The sequence below is a fragment of the Canis aureus genome, chromosome 2 (assembly GCF_053574225.1).
Source record: "Canis aureus isolate CA01 chromosome 2, VMU_Caureus_v.1.0, whole genome shotgun sequence".
Taxonomy (NCBI): domain Eukaryota; kingdom Metazoa; phylum Chordata; class Mammalia; order Carnivora; family Canidae; genus Canis; species Canis aureus.
In genome coordinates this window covers 14,460,629-14,474,290 of record NC_135612.1, presented here as the reverse complement: position 1 = coordinate 14,474,290, position 13,662 = coordinate 14,460,629, and the positions used below count along the sequence as shown (strand labels likewise).

Sequence of the window (13,662 nt, the reverse complement as noted above, 5' to 3'; positions counted from 1 at the left end):
GATTGTGTAATAATAAATTCCTTACAAGAGATATTTATTGCCTCCCAATTGGAGGTTAGAAGTCTGAAATCAAGGTGTCAGCAGGGTTGGTTTCTTCGGAGAGCTCTGAGGAAGAATCTATCCCATTCTTCTCAGCTTCTGGTGACAGCTGGCAATCTCTGGTGTCCCCTGGCTTCTAGATGCATCACTTCAGTCTCTACCACCATTTTTACACGGTATCCTCCTTGTGTCTCCATCTGTACATGGTCATCTTCTTATAAGGGCATCAGTCATACTGGATTATGGACCCACCCTACCCTTTCATCCTAAGTAAATACCTCTGCAATGACCTTATTTCCAAATAAGGTTACATTCTGAGGCACTAGGAGTTAGGACTTCAATATATCTTTTTGTGGGGATACAATTCAGCCTATTAGTCCATCTATTAATTACTAATAATCATAATAAGAACATACATATATGACACCAACAGTACCAAGCACTTCAAGTACATTAAGTAAATTGATGTCTTTCAAGCAGTTGGGTCAGGCAAGAGTCATGACCTCCAGAGGACTCAAAGGGCTCTCTTCTGAACAACTTAAGGAAGGTTAAAGATAGTAAGTGGTGGAGACAGCATTTGAACCCTGGTCTTCAAACTCCAAATGCAGTGTTCTTCACCCTGGAGACTCACATATATAACACGTACACCCCCAATATTAGCAAAGCAATAATGGAAAAGTGTCGCCAAAGCACAAGTGATAAGAACTCCAAATATCCTCAAAACAATTTGTTGCTGAGGTTTACACACGCTTTGCCTGTAAGTGTAACCCACACAGAGGCTCTGGAACATCTGAATGCCTCTCGCTAGAAAGCCAGTCACAACAAGTGTGGCATTAATTCTGTAGTTTTATTGAAATTTTTACTAACATGAGGTGTTTGTCTCATAAAGTATAGAACTTTTTGCTAGAAACTATCCACAATCAGTCTTCTTCTCCAGTCTTTTCTCAGCTGTGTCCCTATTTAGGGTCCTGTCCTTTCCAGGCTCCTCCATGCAGACCTCCCACTGGCACAACCCCACTGGCTTTGGTCTGCCTCTTCCCAGACTATCCCCATCACTCTGGATTGCCTCCCCTATGGCCCTAAAACACTCAGCATCGTGTAAAAGTCAGCAGTGGAGGCTTCTCTAGCTGCCAAAATCCATCTGCCAGGGTGGTTTTCAGACATGAGCAACAGAGAAACTACAGAAAATGTATCTTCAATATCATTGTTCCTCATTGGCTTACAGGTTATTTTTGTGAGGCACCAAAATGTTCTGTAAAATTTCCACTTTATGTGTCTGTGTGTGTGTTCTGCAGGACTCTGCACCAAGAAGGGAGCTGGTGATAATAGATCTCACAAAAATGAAAATTTTCTCCAGTTATGCTCTTCATTGTTCTAGAGAAGGGCTTCCATTTTCAAATCCTTGCGTCTTGAGTATTACAGGTTGCCAAAATGGTTATCAGAACCTCCCGAGTAAATTTAGTGCTCTATTCACAAGAACAGAACACGCAGAGAAGTGAGAGGCTCTCTGTACCGATGCATCTGCCAGCAACAGCACAGCTGGTGCAAGTCACACCGAATCGCAGAGAAATAGAACTCAGAGTTTGTGGAAAATCTGTTCACATTCAGTTGTCAGCTACATAATCAATGATTTATGTAAAGCCCAAATAGCGCTCTGAAAAGGCCCCTGGGAATTCTTTCTCCTGTGGACTAGTCTGGAATATCCAGTCATTGCTTTCCTGTCACAGTTAAATTTAGATAGAAGGCCCACTGATACAATAGACTAATAAAACCGTGGATTTGGCTTTGTTTCTAACTTACTGAAAGAATCCGGGTGGCCACATCTTGTTATTCAGTTTTTAGGCATTTGGATGATCTGATGCGTTGAACAATGATATCAGGAATCTCTCTTGGAAGATTGAGAATGTTCCTATGTGTGTGTTGCTAGTTGTTGATTTTAGAAATGTCAACTGCAAAACAACATTCTCTTTTGTTACGGTAATGGAAGTGGAAAAAATACACAAGTGCTACATTTATCTTGCAGGAATCATGTAAAAAGAACTAAACGGAGCATTATTTGGGGCTTCATTAAGCATCATTAATAAATAATAATAAAACTCCCAATTTATAGTAAACCTTAAGCATGAAAAGAAATCTCCAGAAGGAATGCTCTCCACTTAAGTATAAAATAACTTCTAAACTTTGAAAGCTAAAAGAAACCATAGAGTCCATCATTTATAGGTCACTTAATGTCCCCATGGTTGCAGGAAAATACATGTGCATAGTATCAGATGCTGCCCTCCCCAGAGGATCCTTCAATGTGCCAAATCGCAACATCATCAAGGCCAATCATGACAGGCAGGACTACAGATGGGCATCTGAGCAGGGGTGGCAGTCCTGTTCCCCTGGTCCCTCTGCTGGCTTAGATCTGCTTATTCCTCGTGCTCTTTCTGGATACAATCTTGACACCAGCCAGTATCACCTCCAGAGAGTGTGTGAACGCGGGCTCCTCATAATCCTGCAGCTCTAGGGCGCTGGTTTCACCACCCCCACTATGTGCCTATCACATGAACCATAAAGAACTTAACAACCATACAGCCAAGTACACCTGTTAGCCCCTTTTAAGATGAATTCATTGAAACACTTGACCCGGGTCACTGATGCACATGACCGGTCTTAAATAAATCAATGATGCTCAATATTCAAGAGACATTTAGAAACACCGAAGTGCTTATTTAAAATACGTATTCTTGCTGTGTCCCTCTCTACCATCAAAGTTATGATCTAACAAATCTATGGTAGAGCCAAGGGATCTGCATGGTAACAACTTCCCTCCCTTCTCCACCCCCATGATACTAATTCAAGTTTCTTTCTGAGAAACACAGTATTACACTAAGCTCCTTCAGGGACAGACCATTATATATTATGCATGGACTAGAGTAGACATTTAGTAAATACTTACTGATATATTTTTATTCCAACTGTCATTTTTATTGGTAGATTATTAGATATGGATACAGTGCTTTCAGCGACACATAACACAAAGTCCAACCAAAATGGTTGATTAGCTCACATCTTTAAAAATCTAGGGTTTGGTTCATTTAGAGGCTTAACATCATCAAGCAGGTGTTTTCTATCCTTCCTCCCTGCCATCCGATTCTCCCTCATGATCACAAGATGGCTTCAGCAGTCCCAGACATCACACAGACATGACAGCTTCCAGCAAACAAGGGGGAAGTTTCTTCTTATGTATCTCTTCTTGAAAGCGAAGAAACCTTAGCCAGAAACCCCACAAGAGGTTTTTCCCTTTCACCTGACTGGGCAGGGTTGCTTCATATGCCCCTATTTAAACCAGTGGAATCTCAACCTCGAAGAATGAGACCACCATGATTAACTTGCCCCCTGCACCAAGGACATGGGCAATGGGAGGATGAACCAAAGCAGGCAGAAGCAGTGGGGTTGGGAGGGTGGCTATTAGGAGTTAACCACGAATGTCTGCCACGCTGAGAACACTTAAGAGCACACAAATACTAAATTTTGACAGGAACGCAGCATAACTTACAAGTATCTGTAAAGGATTGAAGACTAGGGACCAAACACTCTTTCACTGGTACAATCAGGCTGAAGATTGTGCAGAGGTCAGAAAGAAGCCCCCACTCGAGGAAGATAAATCTGCAGCCTGCCACTAGGCTATGTGTCACCATCAGCAGGGCCTGATATCCTCTTCCCTTCTGCCTGTGACTCATACTTCCATCCAGGGGAGCACCGTCAGCATGTTGGGGCTTTAGAGGAATGGATTTTATATATATACGAGGTTCCATTTGCTAATTTTCCGGAACATTTTTGAGCCAAATGAGTGGAAGAGGGAATTTAATGAAAGCCTTAGCAAAGCTTTGTTTCCCAGAGGTGCAGGTGAAAGGAAAGAGGAGCCTCACCCAGGCTGAGGCTACTTGGTACTGCTCAAGAGAAGAAACTAAAACCCTGAGGCTCTCACAACCTGTGGCTTTATGGCACCATTTCCACCCCCCCCCCTCAATTTCCAACAATTGAAAAGTCCAGCTAGAAAAACCAGTCAGTCAATAAATACTTACTGACTACCTACTACATGTCAGGCACTCCCCTCAGTGTTGGAGACACCGTGGAAAACAAGTTAGATAAAGCCCCTGCCCACAGGACGCTTTCATTCTAGCGATGGAAGGCAGAAAATAGACACAAGTAAGTAAGATAATTTTAGATAATGACAAATGCTGGGGAGAAGAGGACACGGGGTGTTATGCTAGACAGTGCTGAGGGGAAAACTTACCTGAGGAGGGGATACTGGATTTGAGACAGACACCATGAGAAAGAGGCGGCAATGAAGTGACTGCAGGGAAGAGCATTCCAAGTGGAACAGCGAGTGCCTGGGCTCTGAGTCAGGAACTAGTTCGGTGAGGACAGACGGAAGATTCATGTGGTTGAATAAGAGAGAATGGATGGATGAGTGGGAAAAGCTGAGGTTGGAAATGAGAGCAAGGATTTTATTCTCAGAGGATGGATAAGCCATTGGAGGGTCTTAGACTTTTAAAAGACCACTCTAGCTGCTGGTGGAGGGTGCACTTTTTGCTCAGACACAGAAGTAGAGGAGTTAATAGTGGCCAGGACCAAGAAAGGAAGAAGGAACTCAGGAGGGAGTGGATATGGACCCCAAGGACACCTCCATGTCTCCATGTGTCATTTCTGCTTCCAGGCCATTAGCTCACAGGAGTAGCACTAATCAATGCTTCCCCTGCTTCTGCTTATTATCTCTCGGAATTAGAGGAACATAGAAGGCTTAAGCTTAATATTAAAAAAAAAAAAAGCTTAATATTTAATTCTGGAGCCTCATAGATGAATTTCAAATTTTGACCCTGAAATCTGAATTCTGTGACCATTCCTTCTGTCTGGTAAATTTCCTCATTCTGGCCTCCCAAACCATGAGTTCCTTCCTCAGCCATTTCATCTGTCATATGTATCCCATCTTTTTTTCTTTATTTCAACCATTATAGTTTTTATACCTAATATTTTTTTTAAGATTTTATTTATTTATTCATGAGAGACACAGAGAGAGAGAGGGGGGCAGAGACACGGGCAGAGACACAGGCAGAGGGAGAAGCAGGCTCCATGCAGGGAGCCTGAAGCGGGACTTGATCCCGGGTCTCCAGGATCACACCCTGGGCTACAGGCGGCGCTAAAGCGCTGCCCCACCAGGGCTGCCCTACACCTAATATTTTTTACTTGTTTACTTTTCCATGTTTTCCACTTTTTAAAAATTTCATTCTACTAATATCTTCCCTCCTTTTAATGTTTATTAGCCTTTTAAAAAATGTCTTGTTGCATATAACCTGGTATTTCTCTTATGCAGGAATCTAAAATCTAGCAGATTATTTGTGGGCTAGTTGGTTTTGGAAAACACTGTGCTTCTCAAAGGTCTTGCTGTTTTGGCCAGTGAGTTGATTTCCTGGGGGTTGTGAGCTCCAGTAAACTCAGGGGGCAGGGTTTGGATGAGCACCGGGCACAAGAAAACCAGGATCTGATGGACCACTCCTCATCCTACAAAATCACTTGTCCTCTCAGGTCTTCACCTTTGCTCCTCAGGAAGAAGTAACTTTAGGAGACCAGTTGCTTTCCCTCTTCTGGCGCCTGTGAGTAGGACAGTGTAAAAACAAATGCCCGAGGTCAATTGTTCCTCATGTTTTTTGTTACTGTTGTTTCAGCTTCTTGCCAATGCAGGTCGTCTGCCTTGTCTGATCTGACTCTTGAGGACACTTAAAACTAGAATCTGAAATTTCACACAAATAGAGCATTTGTCCCAAGGCTCATGAAGGGGAAGAAGCAAAAGCAGAGCTACACCAGTCCTTCTTCCCCACTGTATCTCCCACAGGCTTGCTGAGCTGTCTCTTGCCCCAGACCCAATAGCCATCTGACTGAGGTTGGGTTGCCCAGGAAACAGAGATTGGTGAACAGAAGGTTCAAATGGAGTGCTCCAGCATCACTACAGGGAAGGGAAGGGGAAAGAATTGGGAAGAAAGTATCATCATACAATTCCACAGGGAGCTCTGAAGCTAGGATGGTCCTTCCAAGTTGTTCTGAGAGAGCACGTGTGCCAGTCCTTCATACATTGACCAATCACTAATTTCAAGCTGCCCCAAGAAGTGGGCATCGCCCTGAGCAAGGTGACTCTCTTCACGGAGACAGCACTCCCAACACTTGGGGGAAATGTCTCTCCTCCTTGAAAAGGGAATTGGGGGGCACACCATGGCACCTACTCCACCATCACCCTACACATTCACCGGTTTAAAATGGCCCCAGCTGCCAAGGGTTTTTGGGGGGGTTTTTTGTTTGTTTTTTCTTTTTACAGTTTTCTAATTTTCCTTTCTACATTCTCCAAGGTTTTAGGAGGAATTGAGGACTGGAAGCCAGCAGTCATACTAGGTCAGCATTTTGGTCAAGACTCAGGAAATTTTACTCCTGAGGTACTATGTAACTCATTTCCTTTCTTCAGAGACAAGGTCACAAAAACAAAGTAAATTCAATAAAGAAAAAGACAAAAGTTGCTTGTCCTTCAAGAAGCTTATCTGTGAAGGGAAAGAATAATACATTAATACGAATAGGGGATGTCAGCATCTTGCATGTTTCTTTACCAAAATACTAAAGAGATCTAGTGTCTCCAATTTCTTTTTCTAATTTACTGGGTTTACTTTTTCACTAAACTGATTCTTTTGTAAATCTCTGCCTTTGATCTATTATTTTTTCCAGCTTAGAAGGCAACACTGTCCTCAATGTGGAATTTTCAGGTATTGAATTTATGTAGATCCAGCTTGGCTTGTTAGAATAGTGGGTAAAATATAGGAAACATGAACAATGCATAATGTAAGACCAAGGCAGAAGTCAGATCTTTTTCTTAGATGAGACACGAACCAAGATTCTAACCAGGCAGGTGCTTAGAGTCCTTCTAAACTTCTAAACTTCTCCCAGGTGAGACAATACTGGTGTAGAAGTGAAGATGCAAGTTCTGGGTCTGGCTCCTCCAACTCATTCTTGTAACACCGCTGGTGTTGTTTCCTTTTCCTGACCAGGGGTCATTCTTTTCTTCCTGTGATTCCAAACACCAACAGAAGTCATCTAGAAGACAGACTGAACAACCAGGAGCGTACCATCGCCTTTCTCCTTGAACAAGCCTTCCGCATCAAGGAGGATATCTCTGCTTGTCTTCAGGGAACACATGGCTTTCGAAAAGAGGAGTCGCTCGCCAGGAAGCTACTGGAAAACCACATTCAGACCATCACCAGCATCGTCAAAAAACTCAGCCAAAATATTGAGGTAGTTCTTTATTTTCTATATGTTGGCATCATTGCTTGTCAACGATTGTCAACCACCAATACCATCTTTCACCTAGAGAAGTGAATCACTATGGCTTAAGTTTAAATGATTACAATGTGTTGCCCCAGAGGAAAACAGTTCAACTTTTCAACTGCTCATTTATGCCAAAAAGTAGAAGGAAATTCTATTCAAAAAGCATTTAATATCTATTCTGTGACAGCAGAGAGAACTGTTTAACAATATGTCAGACATTGTGCTTAGGTGCTTATTTTAATCTAAATCTCAAGATTCTTTTCATGTAATCATTTCAAATAGAGGTTTTCATAATGATGGTTCATAGACCCGTCACAGTCTGACCCCAGTAATCTGTCTCCCCATCTCCCACCTCTGGTCTTTCTTTCACTGCAGCCACACTGGCTCCCAGCTCTTTCTGGAACATACCAAACATATTCTGGCTTCAGGGCCTTGCCACTTACTACTCACTCTGGCTGAATCATCTTCCGCTAGACATTCCTATGAAATGTTCTTCATTTCCTTCAAGTCTCTGCTCAGCTATCATCCTATCAGAGAGGATTTCCTTGACATTTCTATAAAATAGCACCCTTCCCCACCAGCAGTCATAATCTCCCTTAAACCTTACTTTTTAGGTATCCATAGCACCTATCCATCTGATAAGCAAACTACCATAGTCTGCATTTATTAATTGCTTGTTTTCTCCTTCTAATATATAAACTCTGTGAAGGCAAGGATTTTGTTTTCTTCATCACTAAATCCCACACCAGATGGCAACAGAACTTGGTAGGTGGTTAGCACTCTACATATTTCCTGAATGAATGATATTCAAGGTGTTAAAGGAAAAATAGTTTCTGATCAAAGGAGAAATTATCTGGGTTAAACCAAGATAAATAGGTTTTTTACTACAGGTCTTTCAGTATTCTTAAAGTGCCAATGGGCCTGATGAATCTGGGTTAGCAACTTTCAGGCAAGGATCCCAGAGATTGATTACTTTTGAGGAAACTGACTAAAAGTTTGCAGAAGGATCATGAGATTTGATAACAATGTCTTCCCACAATAAATATCTTCTTTTACTATCAGAGAATATAGTGGATTTGACAAACAAACAAAATTCATGCAATTAACCCAAACAATGCCTTCCTTAGGACTTTGTTTATAAGGCTAAGGACATCTATAATTTATTTTCCATCTGTAGGGTCTGGCAAACACCATAATGCATTAGAGGGAGTATAGATTAAAAATTAAAATAAGATTTTAAAAAATCTTAGTGAACTTTTAAGAGATATTTTATTGGTATTTAGCACATACTGAACTGACGCCAGTGCTTAAAAAGTCAGTGAACTTCTCAAAGTGGTCAAAGGTGTTTCTAGGCATACTAGTGTTAAGAAAGTGATAAGAGGTTAGTGGCTCAGTGCCTTTAAGATAATGACAAAATCAAGTACAGCGCTAGTGCTAAATTAAGAAACCAATTTCAAAGTCAAAACTTGTTGGTAACTGAAAAGAAAATAGCATTCTCAGAAATATCAAAAATGCTTCTAGGCTTCTAGAATGTTCTATATTTTGATCCAGGTGGTTGTTACATGGTTGGTTACATTTGTCAAAATCCATCCACATATACACTTTGATTCTTTTAACACATATGAATTATACCTCGATAAAATACTCTTAACATTAAGGGGGAAACTTTTCCAGATCTCCAAGTCTTGCTAAGAGCTTCTTTTCCTAGAATAATTGATTGTCTTAGATAAGCTCTGAAAAAAGACAAAACATTTTCCAAAAACTCTAAAATCTCAAAATATTTGCCATCCTGTTAAGGGGTTGGTGTACACTGCGAAAATGAGGAGAACTGGTCTGTGTAGAAAACTGAATTAGGAAATATCTGAAGAGGGGATCCCTGGGTGGCGCAGCGGTTTGGCGCCTGCCTTTGGCCCAGGGCACGATCCTGGAGACCCGGGATCGAATCCCACGTTGGGCTTCCTGCATGGAGCCTACTTCTCCCTCTGCCTGTGTCTCTGCCTCTCTCTGACTATCATAAATAAAAAAATAAAAAAAGGAAATATCTGAAGATAACGTATTTAAAATATAAAGAAGAAACTATTAGGCTACTTCCAATAAATAAGACTATAAAATGCCAAGTGCTTTACAGAGAAATAGATGCTGTTCAAGTATTTTTTAAAAACCTGAACTCCTTAGCCAGGTCAGCCCATTGCAGATTGACCAGCAAGATAGGTTCTAGTGAGCTGAAACTTGACTTGGGCCTTTGAAAAGAATGAAAAAAAAAATTGTTTTTATCAACCATAATTGCAACAGTTAAGTTGCTTGGTCCTTTTTATAATCAAATTATTTGGCTTGCAAGCTGGTAACTAATTACAAACTTTAAAAGTAATTTAAACTCAAGAAAAGGGAATGTTATGTATAGCATTGCTTTCTTGGATTTTTTTTTCCCCCTTCAACTTATAAAAGCAATTCTTTTTCATTAGAATCATTTTGAAAGCTTAGAAAAAAATTTTAAAACTGGGGCGGGGGAGGTGGTGGGCAGGGATTCTCATCATTCCACCAGCAAATGACCATTTCTACAAACACCCAGAGGCATTTCCCTCAAATCCTTCCATTTAGAAAGCTGAGACTACATTTGTAAGCCCAATCTTTAATATAAAATTATATCATAAACTCTAACATGTCATTAAAGGTCTTTGCATGGTGCATATACCATGATTTGCTAAATCATTATCTTAATATTAAAATATCTTTGTGCATTAATGTATGTCTGTATTTGGCTTATTTCCACAGTATATATTCTTAGAAGTGAAACTCCAGGGTGTGAACACTGAAAGCTCTTGATGCGTGCTGCCAAGCTGGTTTCCGGAAAGTTTATGCTTACTTACACTTCCATTAGCATTACATGAGAATGCTTTTTTCACTGCACCCATGGCAGCATTGTGATTTATTATTTTAACTTTGCTAATTTGATGGGATAGAAATGAGATCTTTCTCTTTTTCTCACTTTTTAAAAGTGACTATAACAATTTGCATTTTCTCTGTCAGTCATCCATTAATGTCTTTTACCAATTTATCTTTGGAGATAAATCTTTTATCTTTTAGTACTTTTTAATTTTTATCGATTTGATGAAATGTTTTATTAAGGATAATAGCTGGTGGTGCCCTGGTAAATGTTTAACAGCCCAGCAATCAAATACCTTCTGGAGAATAAAAACTTGATTTGTAATGTTTGCCTATTTCCATGGTGTTAATGCTCTCATTGGGATTGATTTCAAACACCAAAACACCAAACACAAAGATGGGAAAAGATAGGCATAATTGGCTTTCGCCAAGAAGTGTATGTTGGTTGTAGCACAGAACTGAAATCCTGGGCAATAATGTCTGTTATGTTTTTCCAGTTTGTTGTTTATATCTTAGTTATACTTACAATGTATCTATTAAGTTTAAGTTTATAAGGTTAAACATTCCAATATTTTGCTCTGTGATTTCTCTCATTTTTAAGAAGTGAAATTTCTTCATTTAGAACTAAAATAATTACCTCTGCTATGTTATTTTTATGGTTTAGCTTTTTTAAGAAAAGTTTTTTTATGTATTAAAAGTTATTTCATTCATTCATTCATTCATTTATTTGAGAGAGAGAGAGAGAGAAAGCCAGAGAGCATAAGCAAAGGGAATGGCAGAGGGAGAGCGAGAAGCAGGCTCCCCTCAAAGCAGGGAGCCCCATGCAGGGCTCAATCCCAGACCCCAGGATTATGACCTGAGCCAAAGGCAGACACTTAACCTTCTGAGCCACCCAGCAACCCCATGGTTTAAGTTAATATTTTAAATCTATTTTTCTAAAATCTATATTGATGTGTTATGAGATAAAGATCTAAATTAATTCTGAATAAATAACCAGAGATCCCAACACCATTTGTGAAATTCCTCCCCCACTGCTTTGTGAGCCTCTGGTATAGCGTATCTCTTTCTTAGATTTACCAAGATCTTCACTACATTACATTGATCTATTTAGGTATGCATATTTATTTAGCTACATTGATTCATTTATCCTTATCTCATATATTTTAGTGTTTAGTAGGACAAGTTTCCTCTCATCACAAGTCTTTACCAAAACAAAGCAAAACAACATCTATCACTAGGGTCTACATATCTGTCTCTCCTCTCTCTCCAGTGATTCACGTGTTGAAATCTAATGTCCAATGTGATGGTATTAGGAGGTGGGGTCTCGTGACTAGGACTAGGGCCCTTCTAAAAAAGACCCCACAGATCTCTCTAACCCCTTCCACCACATGAGAACACAGTAAGAAATAGGCAGTCTGCAACCAGCGAGGGCTCTCACCCAGAACAGGACCATGCTGACATTCTGACCTTGGACTTCAGCCTCCAGAACTGTGAGAAATAAACTTCTGTTCTTTATTAGCTACCCAGTCTGTAGTATTTTGTTAGAGCAACCTGAACAGACTGAGAGACCTACATGCAAGCAAAAAACAAATGAAAACAAAACTCTAGCTAGTGTTCTTAATATTTCTATGTTTTCAGTTAAAATTTTATTTGCCTTTGGGTTGTCTCAACCTGCCAGTTTACAAATGAGAAAGAGCCTGTATATGATCTTTAAAATTTCTAACTTTCATTTGCTACAAATATCCCTCTTTTCCTCAAAAAATTCATAAATGTGGGTTCCTGGGTGGTTGAGCATCTGCCTTCAGCTCAGGGCATGATCCTGGAGTCCCAGTATCGAGTCCTACATTGGGCTCCTTGCATGGAACCTGCTGCCCCCCCCCCCCCCGTGTCTCTCATTAATAAATAAAATCTTAAAAAAAATTCATGAACGTAATTTAAACATAGTTCAGGCCTTGGTCAAATATAGCAACTAAAATGTTTTCCCAAATCGTGAACTTAACTTTTTCTTTATGAATAGATACAAATTATGTCATGTATCTCCGCTTTACATTAGAATTTGTTTGAATGTCAAGATAGAATTTTTTTCTATGGACCAGCAGTTTTTCTTTTCTTTTTAAATTAATATTTACTTATGAGTCTGGAGAAATTTTAAACTACTATTCTTGGAACCACCAGCCTGGTAGTGTATAAGACAGGCTTCTCTATTTCAGAATACCAAGAATTACTGAAGCTATGACTAAGGATACACAGGGGCAAAATGTGAACCCACTTCAGGCCATAAATCCTCTGTGTTCTCTAAAACACTGAGAAAATAAACCTTTTTTCACTCCGAGTGAAACAGTCTGATTCACATTTGCTTTTGTTAGTTGTATTAACTTCACTGTGCTTCTGAGTCAATCTATAAAGTCAATCAGGGTCTTGCCTGATACCATATGAAAGATTCCTTTTTCTAAACCTACCACCAATTCTGAAATAGGTTTTTGTGAAAAGCTTTTGTATCAGTGATGGCCAAATGGAAACCCATAGCTATAAGAGCACAATAAGTATGTTTTATTTGGCCCATATCATGTTTATAAAAGATTTTGACTAAGATGTCTGTACTTAAAAATTGAAAGATTTAGGGGTGATTGGGTGGCTCAGTCAGTTAAGCTTCCAGCTGGGTTTCAGCTCTAGTCATGGTCTTGGGGTTGGGGGATCAGGCCTGCATTGGGCTCCATGCTCAGTGGTAAGTCTGCTTGGGATCTTTTCTCTCCCTCTGCGCCTCCCCTCATTCATGCTTGTGCTTGCTCACTCTCACTCTCTCTGAAATAAACAGATATTTTTTTAAAATGGAAAGATTTAATGTAAAATCTATATTTGGACTTGTGTTGAAACTCTGTTGAGGGATCCCTGGGTGGCGCAGCGGTTTGGCGCCTGCCTTTGGCCCAGGGCGCGATCCTGGAGACCCGGGATCGAATCCCACTTCGGGCTCCCGGTGCATGGAGCCTGCTTCTCCCTCTGCCTATGTCTCTGCCTCTCTCTCTCTCTCTGTGACTATCATAAATAAATAAAAATTTTAAAAAAAAAAAAAAAAGAAAAGAAACTCTGTTGAGCCATTATTCCTACTTGGCAACCATCTGCTGGAATCAGGCCATCACCGCCTCCCTCAGATAAGGCAGGGACCGCCTCTGCCTGACATAAGACTCTCTCACTCATTTATATTATCAGCCTAATCAGGAAAATCATTTGATTTTGCAACCTCTGCTTTATTTTTTTTTAATTTTTATTTATTTATGATAGTCACAGAGAGAGAGAGAGAGAGGGGCAGAGACATAGGCAGAGGGAGAAGCAGGCCCCATGCACCGGGAGCCCGAAGTGGGATTCGATCCCGGGTCTCCAGGATCGCGCCCT

General features: G+C 40.4%; 1 protein-coding gene across 1 annotated transcript in view; it reads left to right on the top strand.

Moving 5' to 3' along the window:
• Positions 1-13,662, top strand: part of FAM81B (family with sequence similarity 81 member B) — a 55,178-nt gene that overhangs the window by 9,475 nt on the left and 32,041 nt on the right. The window contains exon 4 of the mRNA XM_077864341.1: positions 7,113-7,356. Coding sequence (XP_077720467.1) covers positions 7,113-7,356 — 244 coding nt within the window. The remainder of the gene's footprint in view (positions 1-7,112; positions 7,357-13,662) is intronic.